At 42.7% G+C, this 25,333-nt stretch overlaps 1 protein-coding gene across 2 annotated transcripts in view; it reads left to right on the top strand.

The window, feature by feature from the left end:
* The window catches only part of ETV4 (ETS variant transcription factor 4), a 748,952-nt gene that overhangs the window by 442,021 nt on the left and 281,598 nt on the right, over positions 1-25,333 (top strand). For both annotated transcript variants that reach the window (XM_044055177.1, XM_044055178.1), the window contains exon 8: positions 6,098-6,540. In XM_044055177.1, the coding sequence (XP_043911112.1) occupies positions 6,098-6,540 (443 nt within the window). The remainder of the gene's footprint in view (positions 1-6,097; positions 6,541-25,333) is intronic.

Here is a 25,333-nt window from a genome sequence, read left to right as displayed (position 1 = left end):
AAAGAAGATGGAGATTAGCTAAAAGTTTCATGTAAAAAAATGAAATGAGTATGTTTTAGGCAAGACCATTATTATAACTGAGGTCAGCACTTACCTTTATGTTGTTATATACAGCCCAATAGCCAAAGTGCACAAGGACTTGACAGGAAAGAGTGGTTATATTTACTCACTGTAAAAAGACAGGCTGGGCATTTGAATGGAGAGTTTTGTCAGGTTTACCAGCTGGATACTCTGTAATCACAAGGTGTCAGCGATCAGACTTTTGTGAGTCATCTGTAAGGAGCAGGAATCGCTAGGAGTGGTGTAGCTAATTCCCTATGCAGTGCTCTTTGGTAAAGCCATGCAGATGAGCTCTAGCTAATGTGATGAACTGCCAGAAGCAAAACCCTGACTGAGACGGCAAGATTTGCTGTATGACTGACCACAAATGTCATGGAGTCTCATCAACTGACCAATGGCATGGACTAAATATGGCTGAAGTATTATAGTATGAGGAATATTATATATATATATATATATATATATATAGAGAGAGAGAGAGAGAGTAGAGCCACCATCTAGGCATGGGATTACATGATACTATGAGGGAAATGGGAGGGTGGACACTGAATAAGAAAAACAAAAGGAAGTAGCAAAGTTATAGCCGTGGAAAATAACTAGACCACACTAAAATAGCTAAATCTGCAAGTAATATTTGCATTGGAACACATCACTGCACTGCATTATAGAAAAAATGCTGGAACTACAAAACAACCTAACATTTTCCCAAATTAAAATAGCTCACAACACTGAGTGTAAATATAAGATACAGTATAACAGACCTCATACATTGCAGCTCGTCCTGAAGAATGACATTAATGTACTCTGCATCTGTCATAACCTAGATCAAAAAACAAAATTAGACTAACTTCTGATCTTGGAAATCTGGCTGATTAACTCTCAGCTCCTGCTGAAGGCCAGAAAAATTAAGCTAATGCTCTGTGTCTCTAGTAACTCAAGGGAAACTAGAAATGATGATTAACTCACAAAATACCCCCCAGGTTGAAGTAGCAACTCAAACTAAGCTACTACATGCATATCAGATTTTAGCCTTGGGTCAGTTAACAATCCTAGTAGATTAGTTTGAGCCCACATTGAGTTACAAAAAGACCAAACAAAAATCCGGATTTCTGTACAAAGGCAAATCCAAACAAAAAGACCAAACAAAAATCCGGATTTCTGTACAAAGGCAAATCCAAACTTTATTGATGACAGTTGTGTAATCACTGCTAAATCTATCCTCTCCCAGTGTCATGTATGCTTCTACAATCTTATGCAGTGCCAACCAAACTCAAATAAAACGCTTCAACAAACTCACACTAAAATAGCCAAATCAGTAAGTAATATTTGCATTGGAACATATCATTGCACTGCATTATAGAAAATATTTTGGGACTACAAAACACCCTAACATTCTCCCAAATTAAAATAGCTCACAACACTGTCTATAAATCTGATCAGTCTCCAACTGCCAGCTGTCTGGTTTTCTGACAAATTGTCCGGTTAGAAATATCATTCGAAACCGGACCCGTGAAGTCCGGGTTTTGTGCCACCATGATCGAGCGCCCTCCCACTTTTACAGCTGCAGCAGGTTGATTGAATGATGTGTTGCCCCGCCATCATCCACATGTTTAAATGCAGCATTCGTTTATACCTAGATGGGCATCAAAAGCAGAACTCGCTGCAATCTTTGTGAAATTTATAAAATTAGTGTGGAGTCTGCATATCCTCCCCGCGGTTGAGTGACATTTAAAACACATGCAGGTAGGTGCGTGCATGAATGGGTGTGCCTTCTTTGAAGGTTGGGCATTGGGCCAGCAACTCAGCACTGTAAAAATCTATTGCCGATCATTAGCGGAACGGGGTTCCGCTGTAGCGACCCCTAACCAGGAAAAGCCGAAAGAAGTTGCTTTGCTTTTTAGAAGATTTCCTTTTTTATTTTGCTTAAAATATTTTACTTCTTCTAATTAGAGTGTAAATGTATACGTCTAAATGTATAAAATGAAATATTCATCTTGTTTTTATTTGACTACAGTTGTAACAGGTTTTTCTTTCAAGATTATTGCACTAGTCAGCTCCTAACACCTCCTAAATTAACTATTAACAATGCAGCAATGTTAGCAAAAGTTACAGTGACCCTCTTGTAAGCTACCCTGACAAACTTTGCATGTAGCATCTCTATCACAGAACCTTGTGATGATGATGACCTCATTCTCTGGCTTCCTATCTGTTGCATCTTCACAGCAGCAAGGTGATTCATAGTGAAAAGTGAAAAACGGAAAACCTGACCACAGCCTTACTAGAATTTATAAAGCTGCAATTGCTGCTTTTTCCTGTTGTTTATTATATATCGCTTCTAAACAATGTACAGCATCATATCTTTACATGATAATTTTTTTTACAGGCACATTACAAAATTCTCAGTTAACACAGTCTCTGTGTGCTATAATTTGCTGGTGCCTTTCTTGTGAAAGAGTGCACTAAATAATTGTAGTAAGTGTGCATAATAACATAATGCTCCTTATGCTTATATCTATTGATAACTTGTCAGTATTGGGTATTATAGAAAAGTGATTGCTACATAATTAAAAACCATGTTATGCAAATTATTATAGAAATGCCTTTGCAGTCTTGCATAATATTTATAACAATACACTGAAAGCCTACAAGACCACTTTAAGTTTGGCTTACACCGTGAAATGCTTACCTTACTTAGAGAATGTTATTACTAGGAAGACAAAGCAAAGCACTGAATTTTTGGGACTATTTTGAAAATGGCACCTGTCCCAGGTGAGGCAGGGATTGCATGGAAAAATGGGAGGTGTGGTGAGAGTCCATCCCTGATGCACAATAATACTGTACTTCTCTGCTTCCTTCCCGGGCAGCTGCCTATTGTCCCTAAAATGAAAAATCTGTGTTGCTGATCAGAGATTCAAGGCAGGAGAGCAGAGTGAGCCTGGGTGTAGCAAGGGTAAGTGGAACTGAGCCCTTTCCCCCTAGGTGGCTTCTTATTGTCTCATAATAACAATGTATGTTGTTGACCCTTTGTTCATGTTGTTGACTTCAGGTGGGTGTTCCTTACAGTAAAACAAGGGACAAGAAAGATGCAGGGGAATCTGAGTGAAAATGGGAAAATAGCCCATGGAGTGTGCCTGGAAATGTTTTAAATTTAACAGTAGGTATTAGCGCAGTCTTCTCCTTTAACGAGAATCATGCTCAGAGTGCTTACAACACCAGCGTGGAAGTAAATCCAGTTGCGCGCAAATTTTAAGCTAGCAGTTCTGTGAAGAGGGAGATAAGTCCATGTGGCAGCGTGTGAGGTGTGACACTTTCTTAGAGGCATAAGGTAGAAAGGATGACTGCACAGGGGAGAGGTAATTGTAAAGCAAGGTTATGTAAATCTCCTATCTTCTGACTATAACTTGTTTATTAGAAAAAAATGCATAAGGTGTGTGTGTGTGTGTGTGTGTGTGTGTGTGTGTGTGTGTGTGTGTGTGTGTGTGTGTGTGTGTGTGTGTGTGTCTGTGTGTCTGTGTGTGTGTGTGTGTGTGTGTGTGTGTGTGTGTGTGTGTGTGTGTGTGTGTGGTGTATATATGCAAGATACAGTTACTACATTGTATGAAGTACAGCAAATAAGTCTGCTGATGAAAACAACACACTTTTACTGAATGTCAGCCAGCCTTTAGCCCCAATGTATGCATCATGATTAGGTATATAGCTCTACAGTTGCTAAATGTGTTACTGCTTTAGTAGGAGTTGGACAGAAAGCATGAAACTAAAGGAAAGTTTGCTAAAGCCAGTGTTCATGTTGTATTTTTTTGACAAGTGATAGATAAACAGTATGCACTCATGAAACAAAAAAAATCACATGAACATATGGCAGAACACTTGTTTAAAACAAATTTCTTATCACATAGGGATGGGTTTCTTGACACCAGCAGTATCAATTTTCTGTTCTGGGACATTACCTTAGACAGGGCTTTGGGAACTGACTTGGATATATAGAAGAGCCAAGTGATTAAACCAGAGATGTAATTAAAGTAATCATTCTTGTTTGAAGGAATTGCCTGACTATACCTCACACGTTTTGTTTTGTTTGGTACAGGTGGATGAGTTACTTTTCAGTTACAAGCGGGCTATAGTAACATAAGTTACAAAGCAATAAAGGCACATCTTTACAAATTAGTATAATACTAGCTTAACAAAGAATTAAAGGAAATCATAACACGTGTGCACCCTCTGGACAACTAAAGACACCATTAATGATTTGGCTTCCACTGACTGTATACCTGCTAGCAATTACAGAGAATACAGGGGACACTGTACTTATCGTACAGCATCTCTGCAGCTGCATTCAGCTCCCAGGTGGGAAACTGGAAATCATCTCTGTTTCCACCTATCCGTTTTTTTTCTGGACTATCCACAAATCAAATCAATTCTGATAGTCAGAAAAACACTGTACAAACTCCAGTATTCTGTTTCACAAAAGGAAACAGACTATCAGTGTTTGTTAAATTGGCTGATTTACTATACTTTTTTACAGAAAAGCATAGTAAATCGGCTGAAAGCAGGCATCCGGAACAGAAAAAGAGGGCGTTCCAATCAGCTGATGCCACGGTGATGTCACAAAATGGGCAGAGTACGGATGGGAGAGGGGGTGGGAATGGGAGTTATGGGTGATGCAAGGGGCGTGACCTTAGTCCAGTTTTAGCCACAAAGAAAGCTGGCAACCCTAGTCTCCATCCATAACAAATTTAATGCAAAGATATACTCATTCACACATCTAAGATCGGAAAACCGAAACCTAATAATGCAAAAAAAAAAAAACCCCACTGTAGTGACCCTTTTTTTATCTAGACCCTACACTGTCTTCTTAGATTAGTAGATACCATTTAAACTTCCCATATTTTAGCTATGTATCATAACCACCTTATGTATTTATTTATTTTATTTTGCTTTTATTTACCGGGTTTTACTGACTGGGTTTAGTCAAAAAAACTCTTTTCAGCAGAGGCCTGAGGAGAAACACTTCTACATATTGCAAGCGTTTTAAACATTCCGACATCAATATATATTAACAATTGCACATAGATTTGCTAATTCGATTAAATTCATATGAAAGTAGAGGCAACTATTATAGTATAAAAGGTACTTCTGCATAATTAAATACTTCTGCTTAATTAAGTAATTAAGTGGGTTAGTAGACGTTGAACATCGAGCATTTGATGAGGTGTATTTGTGGGTTTGTCAGACTAATAATAGAGCATGAGGTCACCCCTCTGTGGACACTGTAAAGAGGAGCGTTTGCAGTACAGAGGACAAGACTCTTTAGCATTGTAAAGCATTTGGTTGTATAGGAGTCAAAGCTATCATTATTTGGGTCCACTACCCTGTCATGGTACAATGATTAACAGTTAAGGAATCAGCCATTTTCATATGATCTACTGTGAAGTCTTTGCCACATCCTGACAATATGCCCTAATGTTCTGACCTAACAAATGCATTACATTTGACTTGTGTGCAGGGAGGATGCGGGGAGGATAAAACTGCTACCTGTTATCATGCAATGGGGTAGACCTGTAAGGGTGCCTGTTTTATGGACTTTGAAAGGTGACAGCTAGTAAGTGCAAGGATGAGGCAGGAGTGTGCAAAAAGTGTTTGTGACCAAAACAACAGGCTTACTTCCTTTTTAGCAAGTAAAAAATGATGGGCTTGATCTTCATCTTGTGTATAACAAAGACATGTTCACAACTGAGTCTTGTGTAGGCTCTTGCTGTGCTCCTATGGCATTCCAGAACAATCCTGATCCAGCCTTGGGAGTCTACAGATAATGGAGCTGCATTGGATGCTCCAGTACCATGTCCCAACTGTTATATATTAGGGAAGTTTATTCCTTCCAGTTCATAATCCTGGTAAGTAGGTTGTTAATGTTACCTTGCTCAGTGAAGTAGAAAATGATCCTTGATCTGCAAAGAATGCTGATGTTCTTTTTCTGTTTTCACTCTGATGTGTTCTGTGATTGATATTGTCCTAACTGTTGTGTTTATCTCAATCTTAGGTATCAGCCACCACAGGCTGAAATGTGCCAGTCATTCCCGTCATCTCAGAGCATGAGCAGAGGCGATTCACCAGGGTACCATCGGCAGATGTCAGAGCCCTGTTTGCCTTATCCACAGCAGAACTTTAAACAGGAATACCAGCAGCAGAACTTTAAACAGGAATACCAGCAGCAAAATTTTAAGCAGGAATACCCACAGCAGAACTTTAAACAGGAATACCCACAGCAGAACTTTAAACAGGAATTCCCACAGCAGAACTTTAAACAGGAATTCCCACAGCAAAACTTTAAACAGGAATACCCACAGAACTTTAAACAAGAATTTCTTGATGCACTATACAAACAGCCTGGTCAGATGGACTGCAATAACAATAATAATGCCCAGAGATACCCACCGCATGTTGTCATCAAGCAGGAAGTAACAGATTATGGTTACGAGCCTGGTAAGGAACTAGTAGAGTATGAAATATTTACTCTTCGTGAAAAATCCTTTTTAAGGAGATGCATACATTTTATTTTTCTTAAGTGTAGTTAATAATGATTGCAATTTAATGCTTTTTATGCTGTAGATCAGTGACACAGCTCAGAAAAAAAAGAGAGGTCACTGACCTTATTCTGAGTCTCCTAAAGAGCACTTTGGTGAAATATTGGTATAGTCTGATCACACTGATGCACCTCTCTCACCCAGATGCATGACGACTGAATGCACCTCTCTCACCCAGATGCATGACAACTGAATGCACCTCTCTCACCCAGATGCATGACAACTGAATGCACCTCTCACCCAGATGCATGACAACTGAATGCACCTCTCACCCAGATGCATGACAACTGAATGCACCTCTCTCACCCAGATGCATGACAACTGAATGCACCTCTCTCACCCAGATGCATGACAACTGAATGCACCTCTCTCGCCCAGATGCATGACAACTGAATGCACCTCTCTCACCCAGATGCATGACAACTGAATTAAAAGATTTCTCTGTAGTAGAAAGCTTTTGGCTTGTGATTTGAAGGAAAAGTGTCCTTAAATGTTATTCTGTGTTTGCTAAGTGCTGGACATCTCAGTCCTACAATCAGGAAAGCTGTCCCTAAAAATACAAAAATGTAATTTGAAAGAGTGGAGCACCCAAAAGCTGAAAATATCTGCAGTTTTTATTTAAATTTCTAGCTGTGGATTCATTTTCCACCGAGCTGTTTGTCTGGAACATGTCTGAAAGTAAAGCTTTTCTATCATGATAGGGGTACCTGAATTCAACTTCAGGGATTTAGGGTAAGGTGAAAACCAGTAAATATTTAATTTGTATCTTAAAATGAGACTTCCTGAATTGAATACTCAGACACAATTCCAAGGTTCATTCTCTCTCGCTCTTTTTTTTAATTTTTTCTTCCTCCTATGTCTGCCAGTCAAGCCTCCGTCAGTTGTACTTGAAACCAGTTGTTACACTATATTAGCTAACCTCAGCACAGGGGCAAGAGACATCCATGGGGAGATGCCATTCAGGCAGCCACGTTTTTTTTTTCTCCACCCCATCCTGCCACCTGGGTATTGCAGGGAAGGGGAGTACTTGTCCCCCTTATAGGCTGTTACTAGGTAGGTGATCTAGTGTATCACCTGTAGCATACTCACTGCCATTCCCAATACTTGCCACCTCTTTCCATAATGGTTTGTGGGGGTGCATTGTCTGATGTTCATTGTAATATTCACTGTTGCAGTCTTCACATTTTGGATATTCTGCCTGCATAAGACCCGTGGCCAGTCTGGCTTCCAGAACTATACCCTCCCTAAGGGCTTCTGTCAATGCCCCCCCCCCCAGAGCATCAGTATGTTGGTGGTATAAAGGGTTCACCAGCTGATGTCATATTTAGATCTTTTGTGCTGTGAGGTATACAGCCATATGTTACTCACAGTACTCAGTCTGTAAGTCAACTTACTTCAACCAGCACCTCCTAGCAGATTTCTTTCTAGCTGTGTTGTTGTATTACATTTTTGGCTAATTCTGATAAACTTGTAGTTAAGGTTAATAACTGTGTGTCTTGTCATAAGCAATTCCCCCACAAGGGTTTCCATTCTACTTGTTTGCTCTGCCTTGGTCTAGAGTGTGACTTGGACTCTTGTCCACATTGTGCTTCTTTCACTGAGAAGACAAGCCATAAAAAAGCACAGGTCTCTCCAAGGTTTGCATACAAAAACAAGAATTAGTCTGGTTTTGTGCTTCTGTGGTGTTCTTCAAAACCTCTGGAAGTCCAGCACCTAAGAAAAAACATATCAAGTGAAGAGAGAAGCATCAGAAAACCAAGGATATTTTGAATAATTTGAAAGATGTTCTTCGTGTTTCACTGTTGCAGTCATTATATTTGGGTTATCTGCTTGCAGTAGCCCTCAGTCGGCCTGATTAAAAAAAAGTCTTGGGTCCTGCGTCGGATGCTGTCCCTTCTTCCATGATGTCAGGTCGTCAGGGGTATAAAACATGCAGCTGATGTCATTACATCAGTCTTTCTTGCCATGCGGTGCCCGAAGCAGAAGCAGTTCGCAAGTGCAGGTCGGCCGACTCCTGAAATTTTCGTTTTCGAGTTTCAGTACTGAAGTCTTCAACTAAAGCAAGTACCCCATTGGGAAAACTTTTTCTTGCTCCTTACCAATGTCAGTAAAAGTTAATAATTGCATTACTTGTGGAAAGCAAATACCTCACAAAGATTTTCATTCGTACTGTATTCCTTGCCTGGGCCCTGACCACGACGTACCTTGCTGTAGGTTTTGTGCTTTATTTAATCAGCGCACTATCCATCGTCGGAATATTTTCACCTCTAAATATTTCGGTTCTCTGTTTAAATATCCAGAAATGTCATCAGTTAGCCATCCGACTCCCGGGATTCCGAAAAAATGCAAAGATAAAGACAGAGGCAGGCTACCTAGGTCCAAAGCTGCCGACAATGCTTCTCCTATGCCAGTCGCCAGTTCACCGGTACTCAGTGAGGTGCTTTTGCAGCCCCTGATACCTGCTACTTCTGATTCGCGGGCCTCTACTGTGACCCATTCGGAGTCCGATATGCTGCAAGATGCTTCAACTGTGGAACCTGTGGATGTCTCTACCTTGGATGGGTCCAGAGCTGCTGTGCAGGCACCAGCTTCTGAGGGTGTATTCAGGCCTATGAATTTGCATATTAAACCGACGCCTCCTTCTTCATTTAGGCCTAAACCTCTAACTTTGCCTAAGAAACCGACGCCCAGGCCGCATGCTCAGGCCTCTATGCCTAAAAAACAAATGCTAAGAATGGCTGAAGATCTTATAACTTTAATTAGGGGAAGCCAACCCCCCCCCTTCTAAGAGACCTAGGACTGAAGTTGTTTATGAATCTTCTGACCAGGATTCTGATTTTCCGATTCTTCTGATGATCTGGATTTGCCCTTATCTACTTATAAGGATTCTGATGTAGAGGACTCTATTCCCTCTGCTTCCCCACCAGATGATTTTTCTTTTGGTGAAACCTTACATACTCTAAGGGAGCATTTCCACTGGGAAAGCCAGGATTTTTCTGATTCCAAAAAGAGGCTTAGGGATTTCTTACTCCTGCCTCAGCGTAGGCCTTTAGCTATACCTCCTTTATTAGACATTGTTGATGTTGCCTTCTCGGAATCTAGTTTGGCCCCTGATTCTTTGCCTCCTGCTCCCAGAAAACCAGACAGATATTACAGGGTTCCTGATTCACACAAGTTTCTTTTTAAAAATCCTATTGCGGATCCAGAGACTATTTCACAGGACCCAAGGGCATTAAGGCTTCTACTGCTAAAAATCCTACCCCTTCTGATAGAGACTCCAGGGTGCTGGATAGATGGGGTAAGAAGGTTTACACTTCTGCAACCTTGGCCATTAGGGCTTTAAACTGCCAGTTTCATATGTTAAAGTATCAACAACATGTTATTGGGTTGCTTAAACAGAAAATTATGTTGATTCCTGACTGTGCTGAAAATAAAGAATTACAGGATTTAATGCATTCTACTGAACAGGTTGGTAAACATAATTTGCAATGTGGATTTGATTCATTAGAGGCCTCTTGCAGGGCCGCTGTTACTGGGTCTGTGCTCAGAAGGCATGCTTGGCTTAAGGAGCAATCTTTGCCTGATCATGTTAAAGCTAAACTGTTGGATGCTCCCTTAAATCAGGACCACCTGTTTTGCAACAAAGCTGAGGAAGTTCTTAAAAAGATGGAAGATAAAGCTAAATCTATGCAAACGATTAAAGATTTCTTGCAAGTTCAGCCTCCTAGATTTATTAGGCATTGGCCCTCTAAGAATTGGTCCTTTCCAGCCCCTTCCAGGTCTTCTCAAGCCAAACCCAGACGCAGCAGAAACCCCAGATTTTAGTCCCAGGAGACACACAAGACTAAGCAGTCAGGGATTTCCACACCCAAATCTGGGAATAGTAAGACTCCCCCCTATGGAAAACTGTCTCAATGACTTGCTTTTAAAACTTCCAAGCACTTCCCAACTGAATGCTCCTTTAGGCGGAAAGATTGGTCTGCAGTCCAAAAACTGGGAACTCATTACCCAGGACATATGGGCTTTAAATATAGTGTCCCAGGGATACAGATTTCATTTCCACACATTACCAACACCAAGCAGGTGGCCAGATCTACCCCCAAATCAGTGGGCAGAGGCCCAAAATCAAGTACTTTCTCTCTTAAACATGGGGGCTATTCAGTTGGTACCAGAAAATGAAAAGGGACAAGGTTTCTACTCGAGACTTTTCCTGGTACCCAGAAAAGGCAACACATGGCATCCTATCCTGGACCATTCTACTCTAAACACCTTTCTGGTGATTCCAAAATTCAAAATGCTGACTCTTCACCAGCTGCTTCCTATGTTAGGCAAAGATGCCTGGTTGGCAACACTAGACTTAAAAGAAGCATACCTGCACATCCCTATCAGGAAGTCTTGCTGAAGCTACCTACACTTCAAAGCAGGCTACATGCACTATCAGTTCTCTGCACTGCCCTTTGGCTTATCTACTGCGCCCAGGGTATTCACAAAGTGCCTAGCTCCAGTCATTGCATTTTGCAGGCAGAGAAATATTCAAATATACCCATACCTGGACGATTGTCTGATTCAGGCAGAAAGCCAGGACATACTTTTGAATCATCTGGCCTTTGTTCAAAGGGTGCTGACTTGTCTGGGGTACACCATAAATGAAAATAAATCACACCTGGTACCCTGTCAACAAATTACATTCTTGGGAGCAAGCTTGAATACAACTTCCCAGATGGCTTTCCTCACACCAGAGAAACGGATTCATTTAACAACCTTCTTCAAACAAGTGGCCAGAAAAACCCAGCTATCTGCAAGGCAAATACTGCAAGCCTTGGGGTTCATGGCCTCCTTCATTCTTCTAATTCCATATGCAAGGCTGCATATGAGGAAACTACAATGATATCTCAAATGCATATGGTGTCAACATTCACAGGATCTAGAAGCAATGATTCCTGTCATACCTTGCCTATGCCTAGAGTTCCTTTGGTGGGCAGAGGCCTGCCACCAAAACAAGGGACGACCATTCACACTACCCCTTGCCACCCAAACCTTAAAAACAGACACATCAAACTATGCATGGGGGGGGGGGTTCACCTGGCAGGGAAATGCATTCAGGGCAAATGGAACCCAAGTCAAATGTACTTGCACATAAATCAAAAGGAAATGTTAGCTATACAAAATGCTCTGACAGCCTTCAAGGACCACATTCTTCCAGGACAACTAATGGTAAAGACGGACAACACCACTGTCATGTGGTACATAAACAAGCAGGGGGTACCCATTCTTGCCCCCTCTGCAGACTAGCCATGGCATTGTGGAACACAGCCTTGAGCTACCAAGTGGATCTACAAGCTCAATTCCTGCCAGGAAAACTAAACACACTGGCAGACGAACTAAGCAGAAACCTCATGGACCCACACGAGTGGAAACTGGAACCAAGGATTTTCACCATGTTGACAAGCAAGTGGGGGAGCCCAGATATAGACCTGTTTGCCTCCCCGCAGAACCATCAATTGGACACATTTTGCACAAGGATTCCCCACAAGCTAGCTTGGAAAGTGGATGCGCTATCCTTCAGCTGGAAAAACCTATCAGTTTATGCCTTTCCTTCTCTGCCTCTGCTCTTCAAGGCACTACTAAAGATCAAACAGGACAAGCCTAGGATGATTTTAATTGCACCAGACTGGCCACGCCAACACTGGTACCCACTCTTGCACAGTGTGTCATGCTTGGCCCCATGGCACCTGCCTCAGACTCCTTCGCTGTTGTCTCAGCAGGAGAACCAGATTCTGCACCCTCAGCTGCAAACCCTGATCCTAGCAGCCTGGCTAATTACCTAATTTCTCCTTTACCATCCCTCAGTAAATCAGTGATGGATATCATTTTAGAGGTAAGGAGGCTTAGTACTAGAAAATCTTATGCTGCAAAATGGAAAAGATTTTGTGCCTGGAATCCATCTCAAGGGATGAGCACAGCAGTGCCCAATTTACCTCAGATTCTACAGTATTTGATTGAGATGCTTCATATAAGGGCTTGTCCTTATCCTCCATCAAAATTCATGCCTCAGCCTTTTCAGCTCATTACAACACAGAGCCTCCCCTCTTCTCTCACCCACTACTCAGGCAGTTCCTCAGAGGGGCCAAGAATTTAAGGCCACCCAGGAGAGCTCCAACTCCAGCCTGGGACCTTAACTTTGTCTTGGAGAAACTCACTCTTCCTCCTTTTGAGCCAGCTGCTACTGCAGATTTAAAATTCCTTTCTTTGAAAACGACTTTCCTTTTAGCAATCACTTCTGCTAGAAGGGTATCTGAATTACAGGCCGTTATGGCAGTGGAGCCTTTCATCATCTTTCATGCAGACAGGGTGTCCCTCAGAACCAATCTCTCCTTCATGCCCAAGGTGGTATCCAGTGTGGCTCTTAATCAGTCCATTCATTTGCCTACCTTCTTTCCTAACCCACAGAACAAAGGGGAACAGATACTGAACTCCTTAGATGTGCACAGACAACTTAGATTCTACTTTGACAGGACTAAATCTCGAAGGAAATCTGAACAACTGCTGGTGGTATTTGCTGCAAGGACAGAGAGGAAAGCTATTTCAAAGCAAACCATCTCAAAATGGATAGGCCACTGCATTCATTTTTGCTATAAGCACCATGGAAAACCTGACCCACAGGGCATCAGACCCCATTCAGCCAGGGCTGCATCTACCTCTACAGCCTTTCTCAGGGGCATCCCTACCAGGGACATCCTAGAAGCTGCTACCTGGAGTTCATACTTTCACCAAGCATTATCATTTGCCAATTTTCTATAAATCCAGAGCTGGCTTTGCCACTGCAGTCTTGCAGGGCCTTATAGCTGGTCCTAATTCTATTTAAATTCCTCCTCCCAACCTTAGCTTTGGGAATCTACCCAAATGTAATGACTGCAACAGTGAAACATGAAGAACATACACTTACCATAAATGTAGATGTTCGAGTGTATTCACTGTTGCAGTCCTGGTTACCCTCCCTCCAGCCCCCTTTCTTCTTTTGGCTATACCTCTACTCTCCCTTACTATGCTCAAAAAGCTTTTTGGTCTATTTGATTTTTCGTTGGAGGTATATCCTTGTAATTATAGATTTAATTACTTCCCATTAGGGGGTCACCTGACATCTGGGGCAAGAAAAACTGATGTAATGACGTCGGCTTCATGTTTTATACCCCTAATGACCTGACGTCATGGAAGAAGGGACAGCAACCAACGCAGGAGCCAAGACTTTGTTAATCAGGGCAACTGAGGGCTACTGCAAGCAGATAACCCAAATGTAATGACTGCAACAGTGAATACACTTAAACATCTACATTTATGGTAAGTATGCACAAATGTACTTTTTTCTGGGTCCAGCAGCCCTGCTTGCAGTGAGGCAGTTGGAGTTTTGGCTTAGGTCTTTGGCACAACTGCTGTGCAGTTGCCAGTGCCACTAGTTTTTCACACGTCCTCCTGGACTGACACATCTAACCTGCTTCCTTAGGCCTAAAGCCCTTTCACATCAGAAGCTCACACTGTAACATCAGAAGGAAATTACAAGATTCCCACTATTTCTGTACACAAGGATGTTCCCCGTAACTGCACTGAGGTCTCCATTCCCCCACCTGTGGCCCAAGACCTCAAGGGCATTATGTCTTGAAATCCAAAAGGCAATGAAGCACAGACCACTGTCTGCCAGCTTGCCTCAACGTAGGCCAGGCAATACCTCATCGCACTGTACTTCTGGGACTTCCACTAAGTCCTTATTCAAACTGGCTGGATACTTACTGTCCTTCTTAAGGAGTAAGATGTCAGGCTTAGATATACCTGAAGTGCCTGAGGCCCCTTCTAAAAGGAGAAGGTAGGATCCTCTGGTGGATGATTTGGATACTCGTGATTTAGAAACTGATTAGATGTTCTTCGTGTTTCACTGTTGCAGTCATTACATTTGGGTAATCTGCTGGCAGGTTGCCCTCAGTCGGCCTGAATAACAAAGTCTTGGGTCCTACGTCAGTTGCTGTCTCCTCTTCCATGACGTCAGGTCATCAGGGGTATAAAACATGCAGCCGACGCCATTTTATTCAGTCTTTCTTGCCGCACAGTGCCCAAAGCAGAAGCAGTTAGCAAGTGCCGGTCGGCCGACTCCTGAAATTTTCGTATTTGAGTTTCAGAACTGAAGTCTTCAAACTAAAGTTAAGTACCCATTGGTGAAACTTTTTCTTGCTTCTTACCGATGTCAGTAAAAGTTAATAATTGCATTACTTGTGGGATGCAAATACCTCATAAGGATTTTCATTTGTACTGTATTCCTTGCCTAGGCCCTGATCACAACATGCCTTGCTGTCGGTTTTGTGCTAGATTTAACCAATGCACTATTAAGCGTCGGTATACTTTTGCTTCTAAATATTTTGGTTGAAGATTTAACTATCCTGAAATGTCATCGATTAGCAATTCGACTACCGGAGTTCACAAAAAATGCAAGGAAAAAGACAGAGACAGACCATCGAGGTCCAAAACCGATGAAGCTTCTCCTAAGCCAGTCGCCGGTTCACCGGTACTCAGTGAGGCAATTTCGCAGCCCCTGATACCCAGTACTTTTGAGTCGCAGGCCTCTACCGAGACCCATTTGGAGTCTGGTATGCCGTGAGATTCTGAGTATTGAGCCCGCGGATGTCTCTCCCTTGGATGGGTCCAGAGCCGCTGAGCAGGCACCGGCTTCTAAGGGTGTTTTCAGGCCTCAACATTTTTATATTAAACTGACACCAGCAACAAAAACAAGGTCAAAAACAACTTCTATGTCTAGAAAACCGAAGCATGAGCCACGTGCTCAGGCCCCTATGCCTAAAAACAGATGATCAAAATGGCTGAGGATTTAATTACCTTGATCAGGGGTTCCCAACCCCCCCCCCCCCCCGCTAAGAGGCCTAGGCAAGGCACTGATTATGAATCTTCAGATCAGGTTTCCATTTCTTCTGATTCCTCTTCTGATTAGGAATTTTCTATTCCACCCTATGAGGATTCTGATGCAGAGGAATCCATCCCATCTGTATCTACACCTGAGGATTAATCTTTTGGAGAGACTTTGCATACTTTATGGGAACATTTTCACTGGGAGAGTCAGGACTTCTCTGAATCAAAAAAGAGGCTTAAGGAGTTCCTTCTTCCTCAGCATAGGCCTTTGGCAATACCTCCTGTGTTAGACATTGTTGATAATGTGTTCTCGGAATCAAGCATGGCTCCTGATTCCCTGCCTCCGGCTCCTAGTAAGCCAGACAGATATTACGGGGTTCCTGACTCCCACAAATTTCTTTTCAAAAATCCTGCTGCAGATCCTGAGACTATTTCTCAAGGTTCCAAGGGTGTAAAGGCTTCTACAGCCAAAAATCCTACCCCTTCTGATAGAGATTCCAGGGTGCTGGATAGATGGGGTAAGAAGGTTTATACGTCTGCAACCTTGGCAATCAGGGCTTTAAACTGCCAGTTTCATATGCTTAAATATCAACAGCATGTTATGGGCCTATTGAAAGAGAAAATTATGTTGATTTCTGATTGTGTGGAAAAATAAAGAGTTACAGGATTTATTGCATTCAGCAGAACAGGTTGGAAAGCATACTTTGCAATGTGGTTTTGATTCCTTGGAGGCCTCTTATAGGGCCGCCATTACTGGATCTGTAATTAGAAGGCATGCCTGGCTCAAGGAGCAAAATCTGCCTGATCATGTTAAAGCTAAATTGTTGAATGCCCATTTGCAGCATGATACTCTGGTAATAAGGCAGAAGAGGTTTTAAAGAAAATGGAAGACAAAGCTAAATCTATGCAAACTGTAAAATATTTCTTGCAAGTGCAGCCACCCAGGTTCAGTAGGCACTGGCCTACTAAAAATTGGTCCTTTCCTGTTTCAACAGAGCCACTCAGGGCAAACCCAGGTGCTCAAAAGGCTCCAGATATCAATCATAGGGTTCTTACAGGTCAAAACAATGGGGTGCTTCCACCTCCAAATCTGGAGGAAACAAAGCACAACCCTAGAATAAGCAGTCTCAATGACTTTCCTTTACCATCTCCAAGCACTTATCTTTTGACAGCCCCCTTGGGGGGAAAACTAGCACTTCATGCTCAAAATTGGCAGTTAATTACCCAGGACAAGTGGGTATTAAACATAGTATCCCAGGGGTACAGATTTCATTTCCATACTTTGCCAATTCCAAACGGATGACCAGATCTGCCACAAAACCAGTGGGCAAAGGCCCAGAAACAAGTCATGCCCCTCATGGATATGGGTGCTATTCAACCAATACCAGAAAAGGAAAAAGGACAAGGTTTTTATTCATGACTTTTCCTGGTACCCAGAAAAGACAATTCATGGCATCCAATACTGGACTTATCGATTCTGAACACGTTCCTGGACATTCCAAAATTCAAAATGCTGACTTTACAACAGCTACTGCCTATGCTAGGCAAGAATGCTTGGTTAGTAACTCTAGACGTAAAAGAGGCATACCTGCATATCCCAATAAGGGAATCATGAAGAAGATACCTCTGCTTCAAAGCAGGTTTTTTTCATTACCAATTTTCTGCACTGCCCTTTGGCTTATCTACTGCGCCTAGGGTCCTTACAAAGTGCCTGGCACCAGTAATTCCATTCTGCAGACAAAGAAACATTCAGATTTATCCTTATTTGGATGATTGTCTCATTCAAGCAGAGGACAAGGACTCTCTTCTTCAACATCTGGCATTTGTAAAAAGGCTTCTAGCATACCTAGGGTACACCATAAACGAAAAGAAATCACAACTGGCACCCTCTCAAATAATTATATTCCTGGGTGCAAGCTTGAATACAACTGCCCAGATGGCTTACCTCATGCCAGATAAACAAAGGCAACTGACAACATACTTCAAACAAATGGCAACAAAAACCCAGTTATCTCTAAGACAAATTCTGCAGGCTTTGGGGTTCATGGCATCCTGCATTCTACTAATTCCATATGCGAGACTGCATATGAGGAAACTTCAGTAGTACCTAAAAAGTTTATGGAGTCAGCATTGTCACAGCCTGGAAACAATGATTCCTCTCATTCCCTGCCTACAACAGGAGTTTCTTTGGTGGGCAGAGACATGTCACCAAAACAAGGGACTGTCATTCACTCTACCCCCCTGCCACCCAAACCCTTACTACAGACACATCAGACTATGCTTGGGGGGCCCACATGGCAGGGAGATGCATTCAGGGCAAATGGAGCCCAAACCAAATGCATCTGCATATCAACCAGAAAGAAATGCTAGCTGTTCAGAATGCTCTGACAGCCTTCAAGGACTTACTTCATCCAGGACAACTACTGATAAAGATGGACAATTCCACAGTTATGTGGTACTTAAACAAGCAGGGGGTTACACATTCCTACCCCCTTTGCAGACTAGCCATGGCCTTGTGGAACACAGCCTTGACTTGCCAAATACATCTCCAAGCTCAATTCCTGCCAGAAAAGCAAAATACTCTGGCAGATGACCTAAGCAGAAATCTTACGGACCTGCATGAATGGAAACTGGATCCACAAATCTTCAGCATGTTAACGCAGAAATGGGGGAGCCCAGACATAGATCTATTTGCCTCTCCCCAAAATTATCATTTGGACAAATTCTGCACAAGAACTCATCACAAAAAAGCATGGAAAGTAGATGCTCTATCCTTCAGCTGGAAAAACCTGTCAGTCCATGCCTTTCCCTCTCTGCCTCTACTCTCCAAGGTCTTACTAAAAGTCAGACAGGAAAAAACAAAAATGATCCAAATTGCTCCAGACTGGCCTCACCAGCACTGGTACCTGCTTCTAAGGAACATGTCACACCTTCCTCCATGGTACTTGCCTCAAATACCTCATCTACTGTCTCAGCAGAACTATCAAATTCTGCACACTCAGCTCCAAACTCTGAATCTTGCAGCATGGCTAATCAACTAATTATTCAAACCACGCCTCTCAGTAAATCTGTGACGGATGTCATTTTGTAAGCCAGAAGGCCTAGTACTAGAAAATCTTATGCTGATAAATTGAAGAGATTTTGTGCTTGGAACCAAGCACAAGGAATAGACACAGCAAAGCCCAATATTCCTCAGATTTTACAATACTTAACTGAGATGCTTGACAAGGGCTATCTTTTTCTTCAATAAAAATCCATGCCTCTGCCATCTCGGCTCATTACAACACAATGTCTCCCCTCTTTTCTCATCCACTGCTTAAATAGTATCTTAGAGGGGCCAAAAATTTAAGGCCTCCCAGGAGAGCACCAACTCCTGCATGAGACCTCAGTTTTGTGCTGGAAAAACTCACCCTGCCTCCTTTTGAACCAGCAGCTACTGTGGATATAAAATTTCTATCTTGGAAAACAGCTTTTCCTTTAGCAGTCACTTCAGCAAGAAGAGTTTCAGAACTACAGGCTCTCATGGCAGTGGAGCTTTCATTATATTTTAGCCGGACAGGGTGGCCCTCAGGACCAATCCTTCTTTTATGCCTAAGGTGGTATCCAGTGTGGCTCTTAACCAGACCATTCACCTGCCAACATTTTACCCAAATGAACAAGGGGGAGCGGATTCTGCATTCATTGGATGTACACAGACAACTAAGATTCTACTTAAACAGGACCAAATCTTGAAGAAAGTCTAAGCAACTACTGGTAGCATTTGCTGCAGGATCAGAGGGGAAGGCTATATCAAAGCAGACTATTTCTAAATGGATAAGCCACTGCAATCATTTCTGCTATTTGCACCTTGGTAAACCTGTTCCCAAGGGGATCAGATCACATTCCACTAGGGCTGCCTCTACTTCAGCAGCTTTTCTTAGAGGGGTCCCAACCAAAGACATTCTAGAAGCTGCTACTTGGAGCTCTGTTCATACCTTCACAAAGCATTATCATTTACCTCTCTTCTCCAAATCCAGGGCAGATTTTGCCACTGCAGTCCTGCAGGGCCTTATAGCCCCTCCTAATGCTGTTTAGTTCCATCCTCCCATCCATAGCTTTGGGATTCTACCCAAATGTAATGACTGCAACAGTGAAACATGAAGAACGTAGTACAGTTGTGTACACTTACCATAAATGTAGATGTTCGAGTGTATTCACTGTTGCAGTCTGGGTTACCCATCCACCATCCTCCATTCTATACCGTTTCTTTCCTTCATTATACTCAAAAGCCTTTGTGGTGTATTTGCTTTAAGCTGAAGGTAAAATTTATGTTTCTAAAAGTGCATTTATATATTTACCGTTTATTTATATATTTTTGCTCCCCATTTGGGGGGCACTTGACATCTGAGGCAAGAAAAACTGAATAAAATGGTGTCTGCTGCATGTTTTATACCCTTGACGACCTGACGTCATGAAAGAGGAGACAGCAACCGACACAGGACCCAAGACTTTGTTATTCAGGCTTACTGAGTGCAACCTGCTAGCAGATTACCCAAATGTAGTGACTGCAACAGTGAATACACTCGAACATCTACATTTATGGTAAGTGTACACAACTGTACTTTATCATATGTGGACAGAGTCCAGCTGTTGAATACTATAACTTTGACACTGAAGAGACCTTGTTCTCTGCTTCTCCTCTAGAAGACTTTTCTTTTCCAGACACCCCTCAGAATGAAGGGGTGTTGCAGTGGAAAACCTAAGAATATGCTGAAACCACCAAAGATTGTTGTTGTCTTTCGGCTTTTCCCGGTTAGGGGTCACCACAGCAGAACTCTGGTCCGCTAATGATTGGCAGTAGATTTTCATGAATGCCGATGTGCCAACTCGACGTTCAACCTTCAACGAAGGCACACCCATTTACGCATGTCTTTCGAACGCCCACCCAACCGTGGGGAGAACATGCAGATTCCACACACTCCAGCCGAGAATCGAACAGGAGAACCTCTTGCTGTGAGGCAACAACGCTACCGCTGCACCACCACGGAAGTTGAAACCACCAAAAGTATAGAGCTTATGTGGTCTTGCCTGAACCTAGCATGTAGCAAAGCCAGCAGTGCTAGATGCCCAGTGAGATATGTTTAATAATGCACCTCTGGAGCCTGACTGCAGTCACTCCTAGGAAGCCTGATCAGTTCTATGTGATCCCATATGTACCTAAGGAACCCTTTGGTAAATTCAGAAATGGTGCCTCTAAAACCCAGCAAAGGAGCTCCCTCAGCTGCAATCAGGAATCACATGATACACACTTCCAGTGATAAGCAGAGCAGAGCACTCACCAGATTTGGAGAAAAAGATTATGCCAATGCCACCATTTTCTTCGGAGTTTTAAACTGCCAGTCCAGTATGCTTAACTACCAGCAATCCCTGCTGAAAGAATAAAAGACTAAGACCAGAGGAAATTGAAGACAGAGATCTGAAGCAAGAGATGCTAAACTTAAGTGACCTGTCCTTTCAGGTGGCCAGGAACTGTAAGAAATGTGGCTGTGGTTCTGTAGACAGATCATTAAGGGCAGCAGCTTTTGGGTCATTTATTGGGAGACATGCATTTCTCATAACTCTGCATCTGCCCAAGAATATTAAAATAGAGATTCCCAATGCACTTTTGAATACGGACCTTCTATTTGTACTGTCTACTCTGGAATATATAGGAGACTGAAGGATAAGGGCAAAACTATCTGGTCGGTAAGGCAGATTTTTTCAGATCCATGCTTCAGGACATAGCAGGAACCTCCCAGCAAAGATTTGTCCTTTTCATCCCTAGCAGGACAGTAGTAGACCTGGCAAACAGGGAAAAAAAGGAAGTTTTAGGAAGAATAGCAAACCAGATCCAAAGACAAACTCAAAGTCTCTCAAGACCAAGACACCCAGATGGATCAGCCTTGACTCAGCCAGGCTGATCCCTCTTTTTCCCTTTAAAATCCACCCCACCCCATCCCAGACCCTTCTTCCTGACCAAGTTCCTTCTCCCCAACTACCCTATTCCTCTGTCAGAAAAGTTATAATGAGTTTGTTCTTCATTATAAGAAACTGAGAGGCAGTTATACAAAATCTGTAGGTGCTGAATATCATAAAAAAGGTAGAAACTGCATTGCTTAGCCCCACCAAAGTTAAAGGATTCCTTCAGGAGCCATAGAAAGGATTCCCCTGGGGAAAAAACTTTTTTCCCCCAAGACTCATAGGTTCATAGGTAGGTACTAGGCTATCAGCCCAAGGGCCTAAGTAAGCCTAGCCAACAAGGTTTCCTGGCTAACGCCACCTAAGAAAGTTAATTTCCTGTGCCCCTATCGAGCAGAGCCATAGAGGTGATCCCCGGGGTGTATTTCCTATTTCCCATCCACTCATCAAGATTTTTTTGAAGAGTGCTAATGAAGAACATTGCTTGACATAGATGAGTAGCTTGTTCCAGAGTATGGGAAGTCTCTGGGACAGGAATCTATCCCTCCAGCATGCCCGGTTTATTGTGGTGACAAGATTTAGGACCCTAAAGCATGTAGCTCGGAGGGATTGGGATTTCTTTAGGTGTAGCATATCCAACAGCTCTGGGTTTAACATAGCTTTATATGTTAAGCAGAGATCTTCTCGGAGTAGGCGATATGCTACAGAGTAAAGCTGGAGTTTTTGAGACTGTCAGTGTAGGGCATCTGTTTGAGGCCAGTAATCCTCTTTGTGAGGTACTTCTGTGGCCTTTCCAGCTGCTGCAGATGTCTTGTGAGGTACATTCCAAAAGGGGCGTTGTACTCTATAATGGGTCTGAGTGTCGAGTAGAGAGGAACAATTACCTATTTTTTCCTGGATGAGAACCCTTTTGTGATGAGGTGTGCCACATAGAAGGATTTCCTGACTACTGTGGGAATGTGATTATCAAAGGAGAGACTGCTGTCCACCTGGGTCCCAATGTCTCTTATCATACATTCAGCGTTAAGTAGACTGCCATTTATGTGGTAGTTCATGAGTACAGAGTTTTTACCAAAGGGGATGACAATGCACTTTTTGGCACTGAGCTTGAGGGCATGCCTCCGACACCAGGCATCTGTCTCCGTGAGACTCTTCTGTAGGATGTCCACATCATTTGGGGACTTGACTATGGCTCCTAGTTTGCAGTCATCTGTAAACTTCATTAGCCAGAGGCCTTCTTTGTTAGCCTGTACTTCAGAGAAGTAGATACCAAACAGGAGAGGTCCCAGGACTGAACCCTGTGGTACTCCACTTGTCACTGGTTTGAAGTCAGATTTGGTGTCTGCAACTTTTACAGTGTGGGTTCTGTCAGTGAGCCAGTTGGCAACCCATCTTGTGGCATAGGGATTTATACCTAGTTTAGTGAGTTTAGCTACAATTCCAGAATAGGGGATGGTGTCAAAAGCCTTGGTGAGGTCAAGATAGGCTGTGTGAACCATCTTACCCTCATCTACGGCTTTGGTGACTGCCTCAAAGAAGTCAATCGGGTTCAGAAGGCATGATCTGCCTTTCACAAACCCAAACTGGTTGGGGTCCAGAGTTTGGAGGTTACCAATGTCTTTGTTTGAGTTCCATGATGATACGTTCCATGACCTTGCAGATCAGGCTCGTCAGGCTAATAGGGTGATAGTTCCCAGGATTAGTGGTGGGTCCCCCTTTGTGGTGTGGGATAACTGTTGCTGTGCACCATTCAGTGGGCACAAAGCCTGACACGAGACTATGATTGCACGGTGCTTAGGTGGGGAGCCAGTTCGTTCTGAAGTTCGTGTCCTAGTTACCAGGAAAGAAGATCATTGAAGGCTTATTTTACACCTTCCTGTCTGAACAGATTTCCTTAGGGCTCCAAGGTTCATAATGCTCACCCACCAAAGATTGTTGGCTGTGATCCATTCAAATGCACTCAGGGTGACCTGTAGAACTGAAGAATGCTTATCTCTGTATCCCCATTGTGAAAAAAACACATAAAATGCCTAAGGTTTGGAGTGGGGGGGGGGTAATTTCCAATTCACCTCTTACCATTTGGCTTGCCCACTGCTTCCACAATCTTCATGAAATGTCTATCTCCAGTGGTTTTATTTTGCAGGACAAAGGGTTTCCATATTATCTGTACCTGGAAGTGACTGCCTGATCATGGTAAAGTCCCAATATGGTATCCATCAAACTCTGGAACTCACCCTGACTTGCTTCAGGAATCTGGGGTGCATTCAACAAGGAAAGATCGTGTTTCATCCCAGCTGAAAGGCTAGTTTTCCAGTGGGCATGTCTGATCACCTCCCTGAGCATAGCCTTCCTCCTTCAAAACAAAGTGCCCCCCCATGACCCAGTATTTTTGAAATATTCTGCAACAGACAGAGATGACTGCCAAAAAATTTCTCAGGCAGGTTTCATGGCATCTTACATTATACTAGCTCCGTAGCACAGTTGTGCATGAGAAAACTCCAATGGTACCTACGTAACTGATGGTGTTAGCATAACCATACCTGTACCTATGTAACATATGGTGTTAGCATACTCATCCCTTAGTGATACTTACGTAACTGACAGTGTTAGCATACCCACCACTTAGAGACTAAAATCCCCCATCTTCCTCACATCAAGGGGGAGATGACATGGTGGGTTCAGCAGTACACTGAGAATTAGAGAACACCCTTCAGGGAACCTCTACACATGCAACAAAAAACTGTGGATGGAGTAAAAGACCAAAAACCAAATGCAAAACTCTGTCAACCTCTGAGGGAGACCAAAATGACTGCAGGTAAATCCGCCAAGTATGAAAAAAAAAAAAAACAAGCAGTGAAAGCCAGATGCTTTATTCAAGATTTAGCACTTTAATGATGAAGTTCTAGGTAGAAGCAAAAGCACTAAAGCTTGAATAAAGCAAAGCTTGAATAACGCATCTGGCTTTCATTGCTCATTTTGTTTTTTGTTTTTTTCATACTTGGTGGATTTACCTGCAGTCATTTTGGTTTCCCTCAGAGGTTGACAGCATTTTGCACCTCTACATATGATGATTCTGACCACAGATTAATTAGACCTGGCCTGTGGGGTTCATTTGGGAGCACTTCAGGTACAAGGTACTTGACAGGATAAAACACATAAATGTCAGAGATGATGGCTGTCATTCTTCCTCTGAAAGCCTTCACCACAACCCTACAGCAGTGAGGACAGACAGTACAAGTGTGATGTGGAACAAAAACAAGCAAGAAAGACTCATTCTTACCTGTTTTGCAGACTGACTATGCAAGCTTGAAGACAAATTTAAAAGTCAGTGTAATACTGACTGCATCCTATATCCACTCACAACAGAATGCATTAGCAAACAGGTTAAGCAAGTCCCAAGAAGACCCCCACAAGTGGATGCTAAACAGAGATGTCTTTCTAAGTCTGACAGTTTATTCGGTTCACCAAAAATAAACATGTTTGCCACCAATCTGAACAATCAAGTTAGAAAGTTCACTGATAATACAGTAGCTCCAAAAGCATGGAAAATTGATGCCTTCACCATGAATTGGATGTGTATTTCCTTTACAATTTTCCTCTGATCCCCTTGACCACCAGGGTTTTGCTCAAAATTAAGGAGGAAAGACCAGCCTTAATTTTAGTTGTATCCTTGTGACCAAGGCAATTGTGGTTCCTTCTCCTGAGCAGCATGGCAAGAGGAAATTGCAGTGATGCCTCAGCGTACACACCTCATGACTCAAACCAGGGGTCACTCTAAGACTGGCATATTACCTTACCTTGATTCCGGGTTAGCACAAGTAGTCTGAGAACATGCTAACCATTATGAA

This window comes from Protopterus annectens, chromosome 13.part0 (genome assembly GCF_019279795.1).
Source record: "Protopterus annectens isolate FY-2018-M chromosome 13.part0, PAN1.0, whole genome shotgun sequence".
Taxonomy (NCBI): domain Eukaryota; kingdom Metazoa; phylum Chordata; order Ceratodontiformes; family Protopteridae; genus Protopterus; species Protopterus annectens.
Note: the sequence above shows the minus strand (reverse complement) of the source record. Positions and strands in the feature narration are given on the sequence as shown.